Source organism: Chlamydotis macqueenii, chromosome 5, assembly GCF_036417535.1.
Source record: "Chlamydotis macqueenii isolate bChlMac1 chromosome 5, bChlMac1.mat, whole genome shotgun sequence".
Taxonomy (NCBI): domain Eukaryota; kingdom Metazoa; phylum Chordata; class Aves; order Otidiformes; family Otididae; genus Chlamydotis; species Chlamydotis macqueenii.
The window spans coordinates 54,283,919-54,309,805 of NC_141560.1; the positions used below are offsets into that span (position 1 = coordinate 54,283,919).

At 42.0% G+C, this 25,887-nt stretch overlaps 1 protein-coding gene across 5 annotated transcripts in view; it reads left to right on the plus strand.

The window, feature by feature from the left end:
- LRP5 (LDL receptor related protein 5) overlaps positions 1 to 25,887 on the plus strand; it is a 167,699-nt gene that overhangs the window by 95,901 nt on the left and 45,911 nt on the right. For 3 of the 5 annotated variants that reach the window (XM_086748592.1, XM_086748594.1, XM_086748593.1), the window contains exons 8-9: positions 23,256 to 23,472; positions 24,998 to 25,287. The exons of the other annotated variants lie outside the window; for them this stretch is intronic. In XM_086748592.1, coding sequence (XP_086604718.1) covers positions 23,256 to 23,472; positions 24,998 to 25,287 — 507 coding nt within the window. The remainder of the gene's footprint in view (positions 1 to 23,255; positions 23,473 to 24,997; positions 25,288 to 25,887) is intronic. 5 annotated transcript variants of the gene reach the window in all.

A 25,887-nucleotide genomic window follows, 5' to 3' on the forward strand; every position in this document is an offset into this window, starting at 1 on the left:
CTCCAGTGAGGTGCAGTGCCACCTCATCCTGGTCAGGTGGGTCATAGGTGAATGATAATGTTTAGTCCTGTCCAGTAGCAGTCCTGTCCATTCAGATGAGTTTGCATTCTTTAAATAAATGAGCAATGGCACCAGCTTTCTTAGTGTTTAAAAGAGTGCTTAGAATATGTGCCTCTCATTGAGTCACAGAAAAACTCCACTTTTCCTGCACACCTGTGAGTGAAGTGCAGTTCTGGTGGCCAGGAGCATCCAGGTTCTCCATGTATTAGCTATGGCCCTCTTCCTTCTGTAGTTCTGCAGTGAATCTGACTGGTTTCAGAAGATGCTGAAAGGTCTGTAAAAATGCCTTTTCTGCCAGATCCAGAGTGTTGTAACACTGTCACTCTCCTTTCTCTCCAGTTTCACCCTCATAATTTGTTTCCACCTGGATACTGTAGTGATCATAAGCAACTAAATCGGTCAAAACATTGACTAAATATGAAGAGACAAAGATATACCTCCAGCAGAGGTTTCATTCTGAAAAGGAAGCTATGAAGAGTCCATGAAGTACTTTGAAGAGTTCTCCTTGACTTGCAAGTGATCAGATATTGTAATTTTAAAAGATCTTCGTGTTAAAATTAAGTGTTTAAATGAGGCTGAGAGGAATTTGTGAAACTGAAATTGTAAAAGCCCCTCCAGCAATCTCAAAATGACAACTGGGAGACAAAACTCATTTTGGCAAGGCAGATTTATTTTTCCAGGCTTTCATAACAGTAAGACCTGGTATTCAGTTAGGCTTTAATTTACATGGAAGTGTAAACTTCCAGAAACTTCATTTAATGACGGGGGTTTTTTTCCTCAAAACAGTCATTTCCATCTTGAGTACTTGACCTTCGAGATTAGCAATGAAATACCATTTTTCTGTGTTGTAGAGGTGCAGTTTCATTCTTACCTCTGACATAAATGCCTAATTTCAAGAGTTTGTAATAATTTGTACATGGACTTTGAGCTTCTGAAGGGAGAGAAAAGTAGTGTTGTAGTTTGTGGTCACAGCATTTGGAAATAGGAGGAGTAACAGGAGCTGTACGTATTCCCCTGGTTAAATTTTTTTTTATTCCTTTTAAAAATGCCTTCAGCCAAGCCTTCCCCTCAACTTTGTTCTTTCTGCCCTCTTATGCACTGCCTGTCAGGCATGTGAAAATTATGGATCCTTATTTCTGGTAGTTCCTGTGTGTTTTTTTTCAAAATGTGTGGGTGGCGATGTCAATCTGGAGGCAGCAGTGGGTCCTGTGACTCTACTACTGCTGCATTAACCACCCGTGTGACCTACAGCAGCGTGCGGCAAGTGTCCTGACTTAGTTTCCTTGCACAAGGTGGGGATAACTGATAGCTTTCTGTGCAAAGTGTTTGGATCCATGGTTGGAAAGAACTGTGAGAGAGGCTAAGCACTGTGGTTTGTGAGTGGAAAATTGACCTCTAGTTAGCCTCCCCCTTCTTCTAAGTATACACTGTGTTTGTTTGATAGTGGAAATTTAATCCTTTGGGAAGCACAAATTCCTGTAACAACTCTGATATGCGTACATAAAAACATATTCCTCATTACAAACAACATCAAAGCAATCGCAATATGGATTAAAATACACAGCCCCCCTCCTCCATACTAATATGCAGCAATGCGGAGTTCAAATGAAGCCATTAGCAGTATCTCCAAGTATTTGGCAAAAGCAGCTACACTTGTGTAGCTATAGGCGATGAAAGTCCCTACTACAAAGAGGGAGGGACAGGGGGTGTAGCCTGCATTGATTTAATTAGTCAATGAGGCACAAAGTATGTAAAATCTCATTATATATCACCAGGAAGATTTGGCTTGAGAAGTAAAGAATATGTAACTGATTTGTCCATGGGTGGGTTATTCATCTCTTTGAATCTTCCAACAGAAAACAGGATTTCTGAAAATGTACTGGAAACACACACACACACTTATGTGCGCACACACACAAATACATGTACACGTATGTGTTTGTAAATATGCACATGCACACGTGTAGCCTGAAACACTTTTCCAGCCCTTACTCAAGGCGTGCTTTCGTGAGAAAGTTTCCGATAGGGACAAAGTGAAAATTATTTTTTTGATTCCTAATGAAGCCTGAATCTTGCTAATGCCAGTCACCGCCTGAAAACGCAGTGTGTGGCTGTTCCAGTATTACTAAACCCAGACACTGGGTTTGTCCCATTGCCCCGGGCAGTGCAGCTCATGCATGAAACAGCTCTTCACCCTAAAGAAGATCTGCTTAAAAATGGGGACTTAAAATGACTTTTAGAAATTTGCCTTTTGCCTTTTTCTTTTAAGGCTTTCAAGACTTCATGTAACATTTTTAAAATTTCTCTGAAACCCAGAACACTTGAAACATTCATATTAGAATTTAAGCCAAGATTCCCACCAAGTCAGAGTCTCTCAAGAGCTGAAGATTTAAGTAAAATACCGAATATAAGTTACAAAAAACCCCAAACAAAAAAAAAAAAAAACACCAAAACCACAACACCCAGGCAGCCACCCACCAAGCCCCAAAGCTAAGTAGACAAAACAAGAGGGGAAAGGGAAGGATGGAGGCACTGAAATGAAGACACCAGTTCAGTCTTGCAGGTGGCCAGTAGCAGGAAAAAAGGAAGTCTTCTCACTCGAGCATCTCATTTCTTCCATTCATGGAGTAAAACACATTTGTGACTCTCCAGAAGTTTGTAGAATCAGAAGGAGGGATGGGATTTGGAGAAAGCGATGAGTGTTATCACTGCAAGTGCAATTAGTGATTTAGTTCTTGTTTGCAGGGTTCTTTAATAAATATTTAATGTTGGCTGTGTTCCAGCTGCGTTCTGTTCTGCCCTTTCCTCCACTTTTCCGTGCTGACAAGATCATTTGTTTAATCCTGTTCTTGAAGAAGTTGTTGCCGTTCTTTAATTTAGATGTTAAAACCTGTTTTGACCTAGTCAAGTTCTTCTCTGTCAAACCAAAGCAGGAGTCATTCTTTTTTCTTGCTTGCTTTCTCAGCTTTTCCAATGCATCTTTTAAAAATGGAAAATTTGGATGTATCTTACATGCCTCCCTTTTTGTCCTTTATTTCTACCTACCCTGCTTCAATAGACAAACATCATTTTGGAACTGACATACCAGTGCACTGGGAAATGGAGGGTTCTGTTCGCTCTTTGAAAGTCCAGAAACTTCCCCTGGTTACTGCTTAATAGGTAGGGATAGTGATGATAACTTCTGTAAGCTGCTACAAAATCTGAGGGCAAGTTAATGGTCTTAGCAGCTGTGTATCCTGTGAAGCACAAGAGGGAGTTATGCATGTTTGTCGTGGTTTTGTTAGTGAGGGGGGCCTAAGGTGGTAGCTTCTGTAGGAAACTGCTAGAAGTCGCTCCCCTTTGTTCAGTGGACTCGGCCGGGCCTAGGGCGGACCTGCTGCTGGCCAAGGCCGAGCCGATTGGTAGCAGAATGTTCCATGATAACGCCTCTGCGATAACGTATTTAAGAAGGGGAAAACAGAAAAAAAAAAAAGAGGAGAGAAGATGTGAAGAAGCTGAGTGGGGGCAAAGGCACAGAGGGGGAGGTGCAGGCCTTATGGGCCTTGCAGGCCTCACCCTCTGGCCTCTCGCCAGGCAGCCACCTGGGCCCGACTCGGTCCAGCCCGGCTGCAAGAAGTGGAAAGGAGATGAGAAGTGAACAAGATGTAAAAAAAGATCCTGAGAGACATCTACCAGCCTGTTGTGAGGAATGGCTGCAGACGCCAAGGTCAGTGAAGAAGGAGGGAGAGGAGTAATGCAGCTCCTGGCCAAGATTCCCCTGCAGCCTGTGGTGACGACCATGGTGGAGCAGGCTGTCCCCCTGCAGCCCATGGAGGTCCACGGAGGAGCAGAGATCCACTTGGAGCCCGTGAAGGACCCTGTACCGGGGGAGGTGGATGCCTGAAGGCAGCTGTGGCCCGTGGAGGGCCCGCTGGGACAGCTGTTCTAGAGGGACTGCACCCGTGGAAGAGATGACCCACGCTGGAGCAGTTTCACGAAGGACTGTGGCCCATGGGAGGGACCCCACGCTGGAGCAGAGGAGGAATGCGAGGAGTTCTTCCCCTGACGATGATACAGCGGCATGAAACAACATGTGATGAACTGACCGCGACCCCCATTCCCTCTTCCCCCCTGTGCCATTCGGGGCGGGGGGGGAAGGTAGTAGAGATAATGTTAAGCTTGGGAAGAGGGAGGGGTGGATGGAGGTTATCTTGTTCTCTGTCTCATTATCCTGCTGTTTGTAGTAATAAATGAATAGTTTTCCCCAAGTCGAGTCTGTTTTGCCCATAACGGTAACTTTAAGGATTTTCTCCCTGTCCTTATCTCAAACCTTGAGCCGTTTTTCTTATATTTTCTCTCCCTGTTCTCTTGGAGGGTGGGGGCAGTGAGAGAGAGACTGCGTGGTCTGGTCCTGATCAGGGCTGAACTACGACAATGTTTAAAATGTGTTTCATCCCAATTTATGGAAGAACTCTTAGAGGAATTATGAACAGATCATTTCCCTGCTCCAGCTACCTGAAGCTTCCCTCCCTACCTACTCTGTCCTTTGTTGATAGCCTTCCAACATACAGAGTACGTACAGCCTCCGTGTTACATTGATTCTCATCCTTGCCAGTTAAAGGTGGCCTTACCTTTATGTTTTTGCAGAAGTAGCCCTTTTTTGTCCTGTTATGCAGCCTGTTCTTCAGGAGATGGCATCTTCTGAAGGGCAGATCCAGTAGGTCTACTGGTCCCCAAACCAGACAGAACTACAGCTGCTTGGCATATGGCAGTGTTTCTTTGTGTCTTTATCTTCTCTGTCCCAGCCAGACTGGTAGACTCATTGTTGGCCACCTTTGCATCTGTCACTCAGGTTCTGCTTTGCTTCCCTCCCTTGAGCTCTGCTGGGACACAAGTTCTTCACCCAGCTCCTCTTTTTACTCCAGTGGAGGAGGTAATGTAGATCCTGGCCATGTCAGAAGTGGCTTGGTGAAGAGGAGAAAGATCTTGTGGTGCTCAGAAGCTGAGGTGAGCACAGTCAGATCCCACAGTTCTGACTGGGTGTTGCTTGCAGCAAACTGGCAAAAAAAAACCCTCTTCCCTTCTTCCCAAAACAAGAAGCACATCTGCTGGTCCCTCTCTGGGACTACAAACTAGCCAGGTCCCATCTTGAGCTCTTCCTGAGCAGTCACAACAACTTGCCATATTAGAACAGAATCTAGAAAAGAACAAACCTGGTGTTTAAATTTGACCCTGGATCTGCATAAAGGAAAAAAATATGCCTCTGACAGTGGCACCAAACTGCCCAAGGGTTATTGATGCTTCACAGCTGTTTGACAATTTTCTGCTCTATGAGGGAGGACACATCAGAACATAGAGGAGCTGTAGTGCAAGATATTTCCTGTTTTCTGGAAATAAATGTCTGGTGCTCAGTTGCCCTGTCTGATAACTACCTATCTACAGATTGTTTTAATGAGCCACGGGGCAGCATTTATCAGCAGAAGGCATTCAAGTGCAGCCCTGAGGAGAAGGACTTGAGAGTGCTGGTGGACGAGAAGCTCAACATGAGCTGGCAATGCGCCCTTGCGGCCCAGAAGGCCAACCGCATCCTGGGCTGCATCAAGACAAGTGTGGCCAGCAGATCGAGGGAGGTGATTCTCCCCCTCTACTCTGCCCTGGTGAGACCCCACCTGGAGCACTGTGTCCAGTTCTGGAGCCCCCAACACAAGAAGGACATGGACCAGTTGGAGAAGGTCCAGAGGAGGGCCACAAAGATGATAAGAGGGCTGGAGCACCTCTCTTATGAAGACAGGCAGAGAGAGTTGGGGCTGTTCAGCCTGGAGAAGAGGAGGCTCCGGGGAGACCTGATAGCGGTCTTCCAGTACCTCAAGGGGGCCTACAAGAAAGATGGGGAGAGGCTGTTCAGTAGGGCCTGTTGCGATAGGACAAGGAGTAATGGTTTTAAAATAGAGGGATGTAGATTTAGATTAGATATTAGGAAAAAAATTTTTACAATGCAAGTTGTAGAACACTGGACCAGGTTTCCCAGAGAGGTGGTGGAAGCCCCATCCCTGGAAACGTTCAAGGCCAGGCTGGATGAGGCTCTGAGCAACCTGATCTAGTTGGGGATGTCCCTGCTCCTTGCATGGGGGTTGGACTAGATGACCTTTGAAGGTCCCTTCCAACCCTAACCATTCTATGATTCTAAGTGTCTGCTCATACACACAAGTGTGGCTCTAATTATTCTTTGTTTATGAACATGCAAGTCAGCTTCCTCTTTCCAAAACTTAGATGGCTGAAGTTAAATATCATGGTGGAAACTACATACGCTGTGTTTTCAGTCTGTGTCAGAGCAGAAGTCTGTTAGGTGGTCTTTGGCTTGTAGGTCCCCATTGATGTTTTATCAGCGATGGTGAAGGCAGTAGGAGTGCCTCAGGTAAACTTAATTGCTGGAAGGCTACATGATACGATGACTTTCTCCTTTATTAAGAAGGAATTCTGATGTTGATATGTATCACTGATGAAACTTCCATCATGGATTAATTACTGACACTTGTTTTCTCTCTATGAACTAAGCTAAGCAGAATTATATCAAGATGCAGCTGGCTTTTCCTTCCCTTAGGGTAATGGAGGCCTTAAAAATTGTGTTTTATCTGTAGCTATTTAGAGAAGTTGTCTTGGATTTTGGTTTTGGGGTGGTTTTTTTTTGGTCCCCAGAGAGCCTTCTGAATGGTTTGTCTGATTGAAGTATGCCTTCATGGCCACTTGTTGCAATTAAGAGTGTGGTTTTTCTGGTTTTGCAGCTGTTTGGTTTTGTAACTATTTCAGAGTGTTTTACAATGGAGTTGTGTAAACCACTACTGGTGAAATAGTGTATAGAAATTAATCCCTTTCAGATAATTATAAATAATAATAAATAAATAAGCCCACAAAAAAAAAAAACAGATGTGCAGGTGGACATCTGAGGACCTAGCTTTTTGATGCGGCTGGTCTCATCCCTGAAACTCTTGCATGCTTTCATTCTGTGCTTTCCACTGAATGATACGGCAACCTTAAAGCCAGAAGTGCTGTGCAAGGTATCTGATCAAAGGGATAGCTGGAGCTAACGCAGGAATGCTGAGCTCTTTTTGGAGCGGGGGCAGAATGCTTCACGAGTGTGGGAGCCCTGCACTTTTAGCCAAAGTTTAAATCTAACTTTAGAAAAGAAGTTGAATATTTATATTTGTGTCCATGAAAACTGAAACTAGGTCTTTTTGCAGGCCTGCAAACTTGGTGGATATTATAATGGGGAAAAAAAATACTGCCATTGGCAATTACTGAGGTTGCTAAATGAGCAGTTACTACCATGTGGGGTTGGCAGAGGTCTCTGGTAAAGGGTAGAGGGGCTGCCTCCAGCTTGTTAATGTATTTCAGCTGGTACTGGCAGCATTAGAACCTAGAGCCCTGCAGGTGGCACGTTTCCTGAGAGGTGGACCTCCGCCAGCGTTCTCTGGAGCTGGACTTGACCCTTGGGGGAGAGACTGGAGGGAATGATTTATACATGTGAAGTATGAATGCAGCACCGTGTCTCATTCTGAATAGCTAGTGTGCTTTTGCAGCAGACTTTTCTTAAATGAAAAGGCAGAAGGTAGCTAAAACAGACTGTCTAGCCTTTTTATGAGCTGCTTTGTTTTAAAGTTGGCTGAAGGAATGAGTGGAATATTAGCTGTGTTATGTTGAGGAAGTCTGCATCTTGACTAAATAGCCTAAGAAAAGGAGCTCAGATACTCAGTACCGTTTACAAAGAGAAAATGGCAAGCACCACACCTTATGAAAATAGACCTCTCCTTAGAGGAGAAACACTTCTACATTGTCCACAAGTGTATGCATAAAGGAGGTGCATCAGCCTACAGGGAGTAGGGGAAAGAAATCCTGTAGTGCAGTCAACAGGGCACTGGGAGCCAGTGAAACCATGGTCTTGTGCTAGGAAGCTTCCCTATCCCGCCCCAGTCACGTACTTTTGCTGTAATTCAGATCACAGAGCAGCTAAGTCACTTGCTTTTGTTAACCACAAGCTCTAGTGGCAAACTTAAAGTACACAAGTGCTTTCCAAAATTAATATAAAATAAATGCAAAGAGGGGGGTAGTGATATAACTGAGAAATATTTGTTAATTAGTAGTCTATTCTCTGATCTTTCAAAAGTTGGGTCTGATACCCATGTCTGAAACTAAAATCACAAGAGTTTCCTGAGCCCACACAGTACTGAGTAAGAGAAATATGTTTGGTTTTCTCATTGGTACCAGTCTATTGTTCTCAAGAGGTTTTTTTCCTTACAATGGCAAAATGACTTTTAGATCCAGGACATCCTTGGTATGAAGTATCCTGCTAGCTTGACATATGGCATGCAGGTTTGTCCAACTACATCAACAATTCCTCAGATTTTTCTAATGTGATATGGTGAGTTTTTTAATTGAAAGAATGGAACCACATAGACCTGACAAAAAAGAAAGTCTCAATTGAATCTGTGATAATACTGCAGAGGATCTTCCTCTTCTACTACCAAGTGGTTCATTGAATGTGTGAAAAGATGGGGAACTGTGAAGGGAAGTAAGATTTCAAGAGTGGATGTGTCATCTGTTATGGGATTATTACTTAAAAAAATGCTGTACAAACACTTACCTAGGAAGATGCAGCTTCTGGCTACATATGGGGGACTTTACACCTATGGGATGGTGATAACCTATAGATAGCAAAACCAACAGAAATTATATATTGTTAATGATGCGTATGTTTTCAACAGTGCCCAGAAATATATCTGAAATCTAAGTTTATCTTACAGAATAAGGCTTTAAAAGATTCTTTGTTTTAAATCTAGAAGACAAATTAAAAGTGCTGTAGCTTAACTTACCAAAATGTAGCTGCTTTTTTTCCTTAATCTAATTAAATGAATCTAAAGAAAAAGAAACTGCAGAGATTTTTTTTGTTGTTGTTGTTATGGTTATGTTTGCGGCTTATTAACGTAATTGCATGAAAACTTTGATTGAAGTTTCTTGTTTTATAACAGCATTGTGGTTCTCAGTCGCCACCACAGCTGGCAGATTGTCTGTTTGCAATGCATTCCATATGTGCTGGAGACCACAATGTGGAGGGGTTTACACGGTACAAGATGGAGTGCAAATGATGGAGGTGGGAAGCACTCATCTCTGCTTATTTTTTAGAATAAAAAGCCTTCACAGAACAGCAGTCACACAGAATCACAGAATGTTTGATGTGGGAAGGGACCTCTGGACGTTTTCGTGTCCAGCCCCCATTCTCAAGCAGGGCCACCTAGAGCTATTTGCCCAGGACTATCACTTTTTGGTTGCCCAGGACCAGATGGCTTTTGGACTATCTCCAAGGATAGAGACTCTGCAGCCTCCCTGGGCAACCTGTGCCAGTGCTTGGTCACCCTCACAGTGAAAAAGTGTTTCCTGATGTTCAGAGGGAACTTCCTCGTTTCAATCTGTGCCCATTGCCTCTGGTCCTATCACCCTGTACCACTGAAAAGAGCCTGGCTCCCTCTTTTTTACACCCTTCCTGCAGATATTTACATACATTCATGAGATTCCACCTGAGCCTTCTCTTCTCCAGGCTGAACAGGCCTAGCTCTCACAGCTTTTTCTCATAAGAGAGGTGCTCCCGTCCCTTAATCATCTTCGTAGCCGTTTGCTAGACTCACCAACATGTCCACATCTCTTTTGTGCTGAGGAGGCAAGAACTGGACACAGTACTCGCTGAGTAGTCTCACCAGTGCTCAGTAGAGGAGGATCACCTCCCTTGACCTACTGGCAACATTCCTCCTAATGCAGACTAGAATACCATTAGCCTTCTTTACAGCCAGGGCACATTGCTGGCTCATTTTCGACTTGGTGTCCACCAGGACCCTCAGTTCCTTCTCTGCCAGGCGGCCTTCCAGCTGAGTGGCCCCCAGCATATATAAGTGCCATGGGGTTGTTCCTACCCTGGTGCAGGACTTCACAGTTCTCCTTGTGGAATTCTATGAGGTTCCCGTCAGACTGATTCTGCAGCCTTCATGTACAACCTATGAATGGACATCCAAACACAATTTAATTTCAGCTAAGGAAACACGAGATTGGCAGAAGGGGTTAAAGAAACTGTAGACATATGTTGGTACATGCTATGTAGAATTGTGTTTAATGTAACATGGGGGTGACCATGTCATTGACCTTACCACAGAAAAGGATAAATTAAAAAGTAGTATTGTGTGTGCTTCAAGTTCTGCATGACTGATTTGTCCAAGGGTAATCAAGAAAAATGTATTTATATGATGTAGAGTATGTTACACCCACAAAAATAAACTAGTGGTCAATATATATAGTTCTTTACTGTATTTCTATCATTTTAAGACAACATCCAGTTGTCTTGAAAGGCTGAAACTAGAATGCAGAAGAGTCTGCCGTTCTTGTGTCTCAGAGCGGCTCACTCTTAGGTTTCCCTGCTACCTACAGCTTTAAAGTTGGACTTTAATCACACATGTCACCTGATAGCATACCTCCTGCCGGAGGTGCCGGAGTGCTGTGTTTCTGTTGCATTACCTGAAGTACACAACACTGATGTAAATTCCTTATTATGGCAGCTGTGGGAAGACAGCACGTGATATGCTATAAAACTCTGATACAAACCTAGCCCGTCAGTGCTTTCTGAGTAAAATTGGTCGGGGAAAAAAAAAAATAACATAAGAGTACTTTGCTTCAGATGGCCATGGCATTTCTGATTTGGAAACAAAAGCCTCCAAACCATATTTACACTGAAGTGTTGAGATTGGTTTAAGTCAACGCTGTAGCTGAGAGAGGACAGGTCAAGGTGTTAGTTTTACCCTGAATCAAATCCTTCGTCTAGCTAACTGTACAGCCACAGAAATGCGTGTGCTGGCATAGAAGGAAATGAGAATGAGATGCAAAGGCCGATGTGTAGAAGATATTCTTGGCCCATCTCTTCCAGTGGCTTAAAATGATCATGAAGTTCTGAGGCTATTGTGTAATAAAATTATAGCCTCAGTTTATGTTGAGAGAGGTAAATGAGCATTTTAAACCTTTACCTCTGTCTGCAGTTTTCTCAAGTATGTGGAGCCAAGCATTCACATGGGGGAAAAAAGATGTAACCCTTCTCATGGATACCTGTCGAACGACACTGGCTTTTGTAGCTCTTACTCCAAAGCAAGAGGAGAATCAGATTGAAGAACTTTTTCCTAGGAAATGTATCAAATAGTTTTGCACAGGTAGTATTGAGAGCCAGGAGAACCAATTTCTTGCCGTCACATAGCTACAAGAAAACTTGGGAGGGACTTTTGACAAGGGCATGTAGTGATAGGTCAAGGGGTAATGGCTTTAAATTGGAACAGAGTAGGTTTAGATTAGACATAAGGAAGACATTCTTTACAATGAGGGCGGAACAGGTTGTCCAGAGAAGCTCTGGATGCCCCATCCTTGGAAGCGTTCAAGGCCAGGTTGGATGGAGCTTTGAGTGACCTGGTCTAGTGGAAGGTGTCCCTGCCCATGGCAGGAGGAGTTGGAACTGGATGATCTTTAAGGTCCTTTCCAGCTTTTTATATGGTAACTCTGAAAGAAGCAAGCAAAGGGAACTGGAAATCTTAATACGTGTTTCTAGGGGTTCTAATGAGAAGAAATAATACTGTTTCAGTTACCATACTTCAATTTTTCTTGGCTGGAAAATGTTGGGATTTCTTTACACAAAAATATTTCCAGAAACGTTCTTTGATTATGTAACTGCTTTCACAGAAACAGCTTTTAGATTCATTTTCCAGCAGAATGTTATTTGTTTTCTAATATTAGATACATGATTCCTAAATGGACTTCTGTGAATACCCCTGCAACATCTTTCCGTTGTGCCATTGACCTCTTCTGAGCTGAGAATAGGCTTCTCTCTAATTCCTTGTTTAAAAAATGAAAATATGTTTGTGTTACCTTCATTCTCTTTACTGAGATGAACTGATTTCTTTTTAAAGCCTTAGTTTGGGCAAGGCTTACAAAGCTAGATGGGAACTCAGCACTGGAGAGGTAAATACTCTTGGCTTACTGAAGCAAGATCAGGAGTGATCCAGCCCTCCTCATAGAATGACTTAAACTATAATGTCCATCCCTGAGGACCAGGTTAATATTTTAGAATTTGAGGAACCAGCCTGGCAGTTAAATTAGCTGGAAATTTCTATGACGTATTAGTAAAGGGTGTAATTTTCAATTAAAGGTAAATCTCTAATAGCATTTGTGTTATGGATGAGGGCAGCGACAGAGGCTGAGTTTAAAATGGCCTTATGCTTTTTTTGCCTTGTTACTGTTTACAATTTTGAGTATGTGAAATTTGATTATTTTAAAAGGTTCAAATAATTATCTGTAACATACATTGAATTGCCTTTAGGGTTAAATTAAATGACCATATTTTGTTTGCAAATCTAAGTTTTTGCAGCTCAAATCCTTGTTCAGATGTCACCCTTTTGGGTTATTGTTCACCTTTTTTTTTTTTTTTTTGCTTCAAAATAAATAGTTATGCAGAATTTTAGATTTTTTGTGTGTTTTCATAGGCAGCTTAGCAGTGATTCCTTAAGCTTTTTTTGTTGTTGTTAGAAGTTCCAGCAGGTTTAAATAAAGCTTAAGCATATGTTTCTGATTAATTTGTAAGCTTTCTGTAGGAATATTGAGAAGTAGACCAATAATATGACTGCAGATATTTGTTTAATTTAGAACTAATGCTTTTATGCTGCTTTCAAAAAAGAAAAAAGCAGTGTAATGCCATATATTCCTATACTCACACAAACAAGTGCCTTTATGTTACAGTAGCAGAGAAAAGTTGCATCCAAGTTGAATGCTGTGGTGCTCACTGGTGTACATGCATATCATATTTGGCAGAGTTCCTCCACAGCCTATAATACTGTACAGTATTTGCATTTGTCTCCAGTTCTCCCTTCCTTTCCACCTCTTATTTCTCTATCTGATGAAAGTATTATGAACCAGAAATGTCACGTCCAGTCTAGATGCAAACTCTGCCTACTACTAATGAGAGACGCAGCTTTGGGTTTGGAGTAATCAGTTCCAACTATCTAGCTCTCTTCTTGTACTTCAGAGTTGCATTGTTTGAAGAGACATTAATAAGATCTCAGCAAGGAGAAGTGAGTGCAGCTGATTATCTCCGGTGATCCCTCTCTTGTATTTGAGAACATGAGCGCTGCTAAAATCATACTTGAGCTCACGGGCAGAGAGGATTCCAGTTTGGAGATTCTTCCCCTCCTAATTAGGATCAGAAGGTAGGAAAGACTTTGCTTAGATGATAATTTCTAGACTTTTTTTCTAAGTCAACTTTTACTTCTTGTTCCTTTCAAGATCACCTCTTACATTATTGAGTTAGAACTTCAAAAAGGGCATCTGGGGGTCAGGCCAAAGCCCAGCTACTCTTAGTATCTGATTCCAACAGTGAACCAAAACAGGTATCTATAGAAAAGGAAAAGCTGAATATGCACACACTATTTACCTGAGCTGCTCTCTCATCTTTCAAATATTTTTAAGCTCGGGGATTTTCCTTTGACATGGCAGGGCAACAATTGACCCATACAGTTTGAGTGCCTGGGAGCTGAGAGTTTAGTGATCACCATTTCTGCCTTTACCCTTTTCCTGTATTAAAATGCACTGTTAGAGGAGTAGATTTGTGGCTCACATGAAATGCTGTATTTTTAATCTACTGCTCCATCACTGTTGTTCTAGGCTGGGCTGCCATGGTTGCAGTTGCTTGTGTGCTACAGAAACAACTATTTTAGAAATAACCATCATTCTAAAAACAAGCCCTCCAATCCAAACCCATACAAATATGTACTGGTGTTTTATTGTCCTTTTTTGGTAAGCCAAATCTCCTGTAATATCAGGTTTTCAGTTGTGCTGGCCTTCAGAGAGGGAAATATGGCCATTAATGAATTATTTAAAAAAAATTATAGTTCAAATTCACATAGGTTTCCCTCCCCACCCCTTTAAAATTGAATCCTGGTTTTCTGCTGAAACTTTCTAGGCTTAGAAGCATCATGTTGCAGCCTCTTTGGAAAGATGAGGTTTCGCCCAAATCCAGTGTTTGCAGGTTCAAGGGAATACAGAGCAGAAAGATAAATCTTGGAGTGACAGCAGGTGGAATCCTTGCCTCCTTTGCAAGTTCAGGGTGAAAAAAACTGTGCTCTTTCCCCCTGTCATCAGGCTCCTTGCCTTTCACATATAATGATTTGAAAGTAAGCCTGGAGTTTTGGATTTTAGTTATTGCAGGAGAGAGTCATTAGGGGGCAAATGACAGGTGAGAGGTGATGTTGGGTCCATTTTATCGCTTGGCTGTGGGTGACATGCCCTGTGGGTGACACAGTCACATGCACAGATTGTATTTTGCCCCTTTTACCTGGGACAGAGTGTGTAAAATAGTATTGCTTTCACATTAAGTATGAGCCTTTGGGGCATTTGCATAGGAATAAGAGAGCACAAGCTTTATGATTTGTTTCTAATTAACTATCAGCCCTCTAAGGTACAATTATCAACTATAGAAGTCTTCAATTATTTAATGTATTTATTATTTTAGAATATGTCCTTCAGTTAATTTTAAGTATAAAAAGACTCCTACTCTTTCAAAAGAAAGAACTCCTCTTGTTACCTGGGGAGGCATGTTATGAAGACGTACTTTTCACGTGGGTCTATTACGACGCTGAAGATGGTGTTATACGAGTTCTTTGTGTCAGTGCCTGCAGGCTGGCCCTGCCCTCCCTCGCTCTTCGTGTGTTCCTGCTCAGTTCTGGGTGGCACAGCAGGCTATGCAGCCACGTGGAAAACCAGAGCAGAGAACTGATACAGCCAGGAAACAACCAGCCAAAAAAAAGTTTATATTTTTCAGTCTGATATGTTTTCTGCCACACAAGTAGTTGTGCTGACATGGCAAGAAGGTGTCAGTGCGAACAGGGGAATGAGGGGCCAGAGACAAGGTGGCATCTGCTCAAACTGGCCTGAGCAGCACTGCCTGCCAGATTTTAAGCTGTGCTCTTAAAGATACGTTTGCTTGGCTCCTTTCTTTGGTATTGAGAAGCAGTTTGAACAGACAAGGCAGGATTCAGAAAAGAGGAAGACATTTTATCCATGTTATGCACATGGAGAAATTTGGTGATTTACTCAGTTATACGCTGGGATCCATCTTCGTCTAATGTTTGAGTCATAAAACCAAGCCATATTTCCTGATATCTGAGTTAAATGCTCAGCTTTGAATAGAAGGAATTCTTAGGAACTGTTCTTTTGGAGTGGAGTTCTTAATTATGATCTTAGACCAGCCTCACAGAGGCAGAGAGGAAGCTTGCAAGTTGCAGTTGACTGTAGCTAACTTCCTGAAGACTTTTGTATGTCTACTCTTCTCCTATCAGTAGATGCTAGATAGACATCTTTATTTACTTATGCTTGGGTACAGGGAATCATGCCCTAATAATTCTGTCTTGAAAGCTAAAGGGACATCCTGAATTTCAGCTGAACTCTTGACTCCCCTATGTCATATTGGTTTGATCTAGGAAGCTCTTGGTGTACAGCTTTTCTTAAATCTACTCTCAGGAGCCTTCTACACATCTCTCACTGTCTGCTGATTAGGTTTAGGGCCTTGGATTGAAAATAAACTGCGTTATATGAACTGAAGAATTTATATTCTCTTGAGTGAAACTAGCCTTGTATATGAACTGTGGGGAGGCTATTTTCATTTCAGTAAATGGAAAATATTGCACATTAACCTCGCTTGAAAGGTTATTCCACCTGAAAAATGCTTTAACTTACCTGAGCATGAGAAGGAAGGCACTGTGATGTGGTGAGTCCAATATTAGGTTGGCCCTTGAGTCTCTTGAATTCTCAGTCTTGCTTCGTGATTGAAGGCAACTTTTTTCTTATGCCTCCGTTTTCCTGTCAGGAGAACAGAATGGTGTTATTTTCCTTTTTGCTAAAGTACACTGAGCTCATCTGGTGAAAAAGCTCTTTAAGAATTGGGTTGGGACAGTTAGCTCATACAGTTGCGAGATCTGTGTGAAAAATGTAATATTCTGGGCAATTCAGCTGATGGTCTCACCTCCAGAGAGGGCAGTGCAGTGGAGCATCTTCCTGTGTTACGTTTACCCCAAAAGAGAGTTTGAGTTTTGGCTGCAGAAGTAGTGGCATCCTCCCTATGCAACACCACAAAAGACATTCTGTAGCACAGTCACTGGAGACAGGGCCTTCAACTGGGTGGGACTTGGTTTCCTGTGGCGAACATAACGGGCTGAGCTTCAGAACATCCTCTGAGGGTCTATGTGTCCTGCCAAGCTTTGACCTGAGAAGGAAAGGTAACTTTATTTGAAAAGAGATCAAGATGGTACTGGCTAAAAGTTATGTGTTTTGCCATTTGCAGGAGCTGGAGACTGTCTGGTAACTACATTTTGTCGATAAACTCTCTGAATGCTGTCTTGGATAACTGTATCAATATTAATAGTGTCTCAAATAAATATGATTGATAGTACTGTTTATCCCAAATGACAGGGGAGTGCAGGCATCAAGGCAGGAGGAGTCTTGCCATAATCTGTTCTTTCAGCAGATACATTTCAGCTGTGAGAGGGCTTGCATCTGTCAGAGCTTGCTGTGCTGAGGTGCCTGGCTTACTTCTGCAGGACCTATTAGCACAGTATCTTAGCCTGGGTTTTGCACAGCTGTTGGTGCTCCAGTTGACTGTGGACATCTTAGTTTAGGTTTCTCTGCGTGGCTTTTACTTGTCCTTTGTTGACATACACTCTGCATGGTGGTGTGTAAGACTGGATTTATTGGATTAGTCTAATGCACTGTTTCTAGAAATGGTACAAATAGGAGGGAATCATGATCAGAATTTGCTGTTTACTTTGACCAGGAGGCTTCATGAGGTGAGGAACTGAATGAATATTGTGGATGCGTACAGGAGTCCTTAGACTTTCATTGCCTCCCTCCAAGGAGGCATGCTATGCCTGCTGCCTTTGCTTGTATTTGTGTTGGATTAGTATTTCATCTGTCTCCTAGTAGAACAATTTGTTTTATGAGAGAACTTGGATTCAATTTCTGAGGAATAACTAAGGGAGGTACATGAGACTTGGCTAATCCGTTACTAAATGAGGATGAAAGCATCCATTCTTCAAGGTGTAGTGCCATGAATTCACTGGAACAGGTTGCCCAGAGAGGTGGTAGATGTCCCATCCCTGGAAACGTTCAAGGCCAGGCTGGATGAGGCTCTGAGCAACCTGATCTAGTCGGGGATGTCCCTGCTCCTTGCAGGGGGGTTGGACTAGATGACCTTTGAAGGTCCCTTCCAACCCTAACCATTCTATGATTCTATGAATAGATGGACATGTCAGCGAGTCTAGGCTCTCTTCTTTTAACCTTTGACTTCCAATGGAATTTCTGTATGTGACAGTTCTTAGAGCATAAAGGATTAATCGTTCAACTCTCTTTAGCACTGTACCTACCTATTACAGTATAAGGAGGGTGTGAAGAGCTACAAGTGGCTTCTGAGAATTGCACCATGCTGAGGTAAAGAAAATGAAAATGTTATGATTCTCCAAGGCTAAGAAGCTGAGTTCTAAGCAAGAGGTCCCACTATGCTGGACAAAACACTTCTAGCTTAATCGTAGTTTACTGTGGACAGTGGTTGACTGCATGGGACCTAGCATTGTATGTAAAACAGACACGAAAGACCACACGAGGGGTTCATGATCAGGCCAATGTTCTCGATCAGTTGTTCATGGACCTCTCATTGTCCATAAAATAAAAGATAATTTAAATAAAAGATAAAAGATAATTTTAAAAATTAAAAATCTAGATATGTTTGAGTAAGCAAACAAAAAAAAGGAGAAAAATAGGAGTAGTAAATACTACATTTAGCTTAATTTTTATTTCATTGCAGGTTAATGTTAGCATGGTAACACTGGACAGGAGGCAAGTCTTGTCTTTAGAAAGGTTGACCAACACTGATGCCACTTTCTACTTCAAGATCAAGTGTAGTTGTTATTCTTTACATCCTTTTCACTTTTTAAGGAATTCTAGTTGGCTACTGAAATTGCTGATTTGTTTTTTGGTCTCAAAAGTTTACCACAAACTTTTTCTCATATCAAGCTCATTATTTTCTTTGTTTGTCTTTCCGTCATGTTATATGTGGAGGTTATAAATGCGCTTGCGGTCCCGGTTTCATCTGCAGGAGTACAACATAGTAAATATTTATATGATGCGCTATTTCCACAGACTTTTAGCTGTCTATAGATTTGGGAAGATGTTTGGATTTGGAAAGGAGAAGGTAAAGATCTTACAGGACTACTCAGAGATCTTTGAAGAAAATCAGGAGAGAAGTGAAAAAAATTAAGATATGTGCATTTAAAAAATATTATTGTAAAAAGTTTAAATTCTTCTTCACCTTTCCCAGACTAGTTAACTACCAACTGGAAAGGCATATTGTTTTCATGATGGATGTTAACTAAATTTCAGAGTTGTCACATGCCCCTTTAAACTTAATTCATGGTCGTCAACATTTCAGAATGAAAAAGTATTTAGAGAAGATAACATTTCCCCAAAGTGTATTAAATAAGCAACTTCTACCTAAAAATAAAACTGAAATACTAATTCAGTAGATCCTCTGTGCTTCAGGGTCTAGCCACCAGTTGCCATAAATTATTTTGAGAATGTTTGTGTTTAACTTTTTCCCCTTTTAAGGAGTTTTGAACCATGCCATCATGTTCCTGCTTATGAGAGATAAGTTGCAGAACTGACCAGCTGCACCCTTAATCCTTTGATATCCTGTAAGCAGAACAAAGTTCTGCAAATGTCAGGCTGATGTAACTCATATGGAGAACATTAGCTGCTCCTAGATGAGGTTTATAAGATACAAGCAGATTCAAAATCACAATCATGTTAACACAACTTTTCCAACAAGAAGAAATTTATCCATTGATCAGTGTCTGTTAGAGCTTATTACATGTACTCATGTTTTGAAAAGTCTGTCTGCAAATGAAATACTCTCTCTGGAGTATAAGATTTTGTCAAATCCTAGGAGAAAATCAGGTGTGGTGGTGATTTGATATGGCTTTTCTATTACAAGTGAAAATATTACTCATATGTGTAGCCATAGAGAAATATCTTGTCCTGCTGTATCCTCAGCAAACTAAAATGACATGTTCGGCAATGAGAAATGAGGAAATGTTTCTTAGAGCAAGGAAAAGAATAAGTGAGGAAAGAGTGCGTCACTACATGTATTTGCAAAGGCAAATTGTTATCCACAGTTCAGTAGGGATGTTTCGCTCACGATGTTATAGATTCATTCTCTATACTGTCTTGATTCATAGCTTACTCTAAATATAGGTGGGTGCTCATAGTTTGCCACTGGCAACCTGCACTAACACCTAAGCAATCTGAGGGTTCAAAAAATAATAATAAAAATGTACATCAACATCAAAACTTACCTGAAATGAGAATGATCTCAAAGAAGAGCCACAATGGTACATGTAGGATTAATCCATCGAATGTAATGACAATAGAATCCTGATTAATTTTATTTATGAGGCAGCTTTTACCAGGTAGCCTCAGTATTGTCAAGGTGGACAGAAATTATTGATAAGGATGAGGAGCTACTTTTTACAATTCTTGAGTCTTACTCAAGTGTTTGAGACAACAGATTGCTAAGAGACTCAAGTAGTCCTTTTTTTTTTTGTGGAAAATGGCCAGATATGTCTGTTGTCCATCCATCCCCACCCTTTTTTGATATACAAGTTCTAGTACTGTTTGTTTTAATGTTCTCTTTTCTGTTTGTTTTAGTGTTGTTCTCTTTTCTGCTTGTCATTGTCTGCCAATACATGCCTGGCATTAAGACCCTTCAGACCAGAAAAAAGAGAAGTTCACTTTTATCCCGAAGCGTTGATGAAAGATGGTTGTGTTTCAGCTGTTGTAAATGTTAATGAATGGCTTATACTCAGCTGAATATAGACTGTGGTACAGACTGCTCACAGCTGCTTCACTCTTGTCTTTTTGGGGCAGGCTTCTTTACCCTCCGGACTTTTCCATTTCTCTCCATTTTTCTTTGTCTTTTTCTTTCCTTGTTGACTGCTATTTGCATGATTCATCTCACAAGTTCTTTCTCCAGCCAAAGAAGACTGGGCATTGTTCACTTGAGATTCCTTTTTAGAATCTTCTGGTGAGAATCGTTAGAAGTCATTCAAAGAATGGTTGAGGTTGGAAGGGACCTCTGGAGATCATCTGGTCCAATCTCCCTACTCAAGCAGGGCCACCTGCCCAGGACCATATCCAGATGGCTTTTGAATGGAGACTCCACAACCTCCCTGGGCAACCTGTGCCAGTTTTCAGGCACCCTCACAGCAAGAGAAAGTGTTAACTCTCTTCCCCAGCGGAAGAGGAATAGATCCACAAGAGAAGAGTCGTAGACCCACAAGCCCACCACATGAGTCTCTTAATAATGTGGCAGTCATGTTAGTTTACTGTTGCCAACCTGCTGTGTCTGCTTACTGCTCATAGAGTGATTTAGCTCAGCCCGGGAGTTGGTTTCCATTTGACTACAGCTTTGTGTGTAACAATTGAATAAATTTTCTTTTATCTGAATGAATTAAATATAGGACCAAAGTGTCTGAGTTTTCTTTGTTGTTCTGTCAAAAGACATCATGTATGTATGCTGAATAGTTGTTTTTTTCACAGATGCACCTGAAATATAGCTTGACTACATAAATCATGCTGATGTGTAGAATTTAATTGCATTGTTTTACTTTAATCTTCTTCAAAGAGCCAAGAGCTTTTGAGTGTTATATTTGGAAGTATTTGTTAAATCATTTTGCATACACTGCAGCAGCATTTAAAAAAAAAAATCACACCTTATCACCTTATTGTGTTTTTTGTGTAATTGAGTTCATTAAGGTGTTTGATGTTGATTTCATTTTGCCCACAACAGATTTTAGCTGAGCTTGGCGCTGGCTCATTAGGAGATTTTTCACTGAAGTCTTAAGGCTAATCAGGGGCTTTTAGTGTGCGCCTCTGTTCAAGGGGGGCTTTTGGTGTTTCATATGGGAAGCACAGCAGATTTAGTGTTGCATTTATCCTTTGACCCAAATTGAGATCTGTTTATCAGTTATAGAAAGAAGACGAAAACCCTGATGCCAGCCTGATGCCATCTGCATCATCCACAGATGCTCATGGATTTAAATATCATGTGTTTCTGTATCCTTGGATTCGATCTTCACCTGGTGTATTTTAGTCAGCAGCTCTAGTATTTGAATTACGCTTTTACTGTCCTTATCTGTAAAAGTAGTTGGAAATGTGGTAGTTTGATCATCATCCTGCTGATGCGTGGCTGTAAAGGAGATGGTGTCATGTCTGGTGCTTAGTGTGGCACCAGTTTGGCTCCAGCACTTGAGTATGCAAGGTGAACTTTTGAACCCGCAGTATTGCCTGTGGGATTGATATTGTTTTAAATAAGTGAGCATTTGGGGTTTGCTGCCTGGACATAATGTAATGAGATGATTGCAGAACCATTTGGCTTTTAACCACAGATACAGCCTTTTTTAAAATGTACTCTATATTTAGCTTAACAAAATAAAGACATTAGTCTTCAGTCTCTGCTACTTCATCAAGTAGTTGAAGAATCATAGGCTGATGGGCTGCCACAGAACTCCCCTGAAACTTAAGTTTTCAGGAATGCCAGTGGTATTTTTAGCTGTCTCCAGCAGGAGGCTTTTTGTCGGGAAGGAATCCAGAGGTTTACGTGGTAGCATGTGTTCAAATTCACATAAGCTGCTAGGTAGCCTTAAAGTTCTGGTGAAGTTGTTTTCTTCGGCAGTTGCAGACACCTGCTCTCTAGCGTTGCAAGACAGACTGTGTTATGGTGATGATTTTTGTGTATAGCTTAGGTAAATATGGGATGCAGTAGTTGACTGCTCGCCTCTGCTGTTTGGCTGATGGTGGCTGGAAGATCTAGTGTGTGTCTTCTGTGTGTGGTGGGTTGACCCTGGCTGGACATGATGCCAGGTGCCCTCCAAAGCAATTCTGTCACTCCCCTCCTCAGCTGGACAGGGGAGATAAAATAAAATGGAAGGCTTGTGGGTCGAGATAAGGAGAGGGAGAGATCACTCACCACTTACTGTCATGGGCAAAACAGACTCAGAGAAATTAATTTAATTTATTGCCAATCAAATCAGGGTAGGGTAACAAAGTCTTAAGATAACCTTCCCCCAAAACTCTCCCTTCTTGCCAGGCTCCACTTTACTCCCGGTTTCTCTACCTCCTCTGCAGCGGCACAAGGGGACGAGGAATGGGGCTTGGGGTCAGGTCATCACATGTTGTCTGTGCTGCTCGTTCCTTCTTAGAGGGAGGTCTCTCACACCCTTCCCTTGCTCCAGTGTGGGATCTCTCCCACAAGAGACAGTCCTCCACGAACTTCTCCAACTTGAGTCCTTCCCGCGGGCTGCAGTTCTTCACAAACTGCTCCAGTGTGGGTCCCTCACAGGGTCACAAGTCCTGCCAAGAGCCTGCTCCAGCACAGACCCTCCATGGGCCACAGCCTCCTTCAGGCATCCACCTGCCCTGGCATGGGGTCCTCCACGGCCTGCAGGTAGATCTCTGCCCCTCCGTGGGCCTCCATGGGCTGCAGGGGGACAACCTGCCTCACCATGGGCTGCACCACAGGCTGCAGGAGAATTCTGGCCAGGAGCAGCGTTACTCTTCCCCCTCCTTCTTCACTGACCTTGGTGTCTGCAGAGTTATTCCTCTCCCATATTTTCACTCATCTCTCCAGCTGCTGCTGCCTAGCCGTTTTTTTTTTGTCCGCCTTCAATTAAGAAGGGGGAACAGTAAAGTGTTATCACAGAGGCCACTGTTGCCAATGGGCTCAGCCTTGGCTACGGCATCTTGGAGCTGGTTGGCATTGGCTCTGTCAGACACGGGTGAAGCTTCTAGCAGCTTCTCACAGAGGCCAGCCCTCTAGGTTTTTCAGTAGAGAAGGGGTGAGATAAGCCACTTTCAGTTTTGTCATTGCAGTATATTTCTCTTTCAGCAAACCTAGAGGTACATTCTTTTGAAAGAAACATGCTGTGAATTTCAGGAGGTTCTTGCATAAAAATAGAGGAGTTGTCAAAATATGATTGATGCTGCCTTTTTAATTGTACCCGCAGTACAGAAGATTATTTTTTCTGTTTTTCTCATGCATCCCACAGGTCATAAATGTTGATGGAACGATGAGGAAAACCCTCCTAGAAGATAAGCTTCCACATATATTTGGGTTCACGCTGCTGGGAGATTACATCTACTGGACTGACTGGCAGAGACGAAGCATTGAAAGAGTTCACAAGATAAAGGCTAGCAGAGACATCATTATTGATCAGCTGCCAGATTTAATGGGCCTTAAAGCTACAAGTGTTACCAAAGTCTTTGGTAAGCATGAGCAGTCATAGGATGGACCTATAGTAGTTTCTCGATGGGCTTGCTTTTATTAAGCAAATGTTGATCACTTGTAATGAGAGTAACTGTGGTCTCATATGTTTGAATTGTTTTGAAGGAAAACAACCTATTGTTTGTAAAGTTGGGAAAAAACAGTGTTGCAAAACAAGTATGGGCTTCCAGTTTTTAGTGACATTAAACTACATCTCCCATAGCTTCCATTACACTCTTTTGCAATCTATAGGAATCATTACTTTTGGTGCTCACAGAATTGCTCTGTTTTTTGTTGCTCTTTTCTTCCAGTTCAAAGTCCCAGTGATATTCAGTGCACAAAATGTGTTTTACTATGTCAGGTGGTATAGGCAGGGTTAGTGGCCATTACAACATTGCCTTAAAGCACGTGGCACTTAAATATTTACTTTAACACCTAATTTGTACTTAATTCTTAACAATTAAATCTTGCCCATAGCATGGGATCAGCAGCTGGAGCTCCATGTTCTTCCACTGCATCTGCTGAAAGATGCAGCAGGTGTTTTAGGTCCTCTGCGAGCATTCTGCAGAGGAGTATGTCACAGGACCTCCTGGCTCCAGTAGTAAGTCTGAGAGGTGTGTGTTTACCACAGATCTGTCTGCTACCTGGAATATTGGAGTCTGGGTGTAGCAGTAAAGATTTGTTGGTCAGCTACTAAAATTACTGAGAATAGTTGCAACAGAATCACATAAAGATGGTTGTCAAATTACACACTACCAGTATATGGATTTCCAGCCTTTCAGGAGGCTTTACTTGAAGGATGACAAAGTCCTCACACTGCAAGTTACAGCATCCGTCTTTTATATGTGTGCCCTAAAAAGGAAAAATTAAAAGAAGGCCAGTTGAGATTGGTCTTGGAGATTTTTTTTTTTGTGGTAGCAGTCTTTAAATAATTTAATCCTTGGTTCCAGCAGTTGGAGAAAGGACCAGAAGAAAAAAACAGTGCCTTACTTTCCCCTAATATTCCTTCCCCCTCTGGTCACGGTTGCTCACATGAAAAAATAAGTGTGAGATTGTGGTGATCTTGTTGGAACTGCTTCTGCTAATGAATCTTCTCAGCTTTAAATTAAACAGCTGGGAGAAAACTGCAATGATCTAGCTCTTTTCTCACTGTTTTCTATCATTGAACATTTGTAAAACTGGTGGTTTCAAAGAAATACAAGCATGGGATACTTGGCCAAGTTGAGTATGTGTGTAGGTACCTTCCTTCAGTGAAGGACTTTAGTCTTTGGAGAAACTAGACAGATATGTTTGTAGCTGTTATTTGTACTATAGGAGGGATAGGACCAGCTCCCAAATCCTTGAGTGGAAGGAAAGAAACAGTTTTGAATGGGTTTTTTTTAGGATTCCCTGTTGATAACCCAGGGGGTTAACTTATTTTGAAAAATTATAATTACACTGCATTTCTGCTCAGCCTCCCCCTCTCCCCTTTCCCTCCTGCCTCCACAGTGCACCAATATCTTATCTTGTTTTGTTTTGTTTTTTAAGGAACAAATTCCTGTGCAGAGAACAATGGAGGCTGCAGCCATCTGTGTTTCTTTACACCCCAGGAGACCAGGTGTGCCTGTCCCATTGGCCTTGAGCTGTTGAGCGACATGAAAACTTGCATCATTCCTGAAGCCTTCTTAGTTTTCACAAGCAGAGCAGCAATTCATAGGATTTCGCTTGAAACCAATAATAACGACGTTGCTATTCCTCTTACTGGAGTCAAGGAAGCATCTGCTCTGGATTTTGATGTCTCTGATAACAGAATCTATTGGACTGATGTTAGTTTGAAGGTATTATTGTCATGTGAATTCCCTGAATATAAAGCCACAGAGCAGTTACTTTGATCTAACAAAGGTCTCTGTTACATGATCTATCCTGCAGTTGCTAATGTTGTCATTGAATTGCATCCAAGCAGGCTCTTGGAGATGAAGACAGTTGCATTGTTGAATGCACAGTTGGGTGACAAGCATCTTCCTGCCTCAAATAAAAATCCAAAGTGGTTTCTGTTCATACCGCATGCCTGAGTCTTGGATGCTGCATGTGTTGCATCCATATATGTATCTATTGTAGAAAAGAGTAATGTGGACATCGAGCTTGGCAACCCCTTGAGCCTTCCATTCTCTTCCACTTTTGACTTGGAAGGCAATCTTAATTCAATATTAACATTTGGCAAGTGAACTTTGGATTGGTTGCTGTTAGTCTGTGGCTCCTGCTTGGCACAGAAAAGGCCAGGGAACTTGTCCAGTCCTTTCCATACTGTGTTAAGCCCCCGCCTGCCCCTAGTTCTATCTCAGTGTGTTCCCCAGGAGTTTGACGTTTCCTGTGACATGTTTGGTTCACATCCAGGTGTGTGCTAAAGTGAGTGTTGTATTGTTCATCAGTGTTACTTT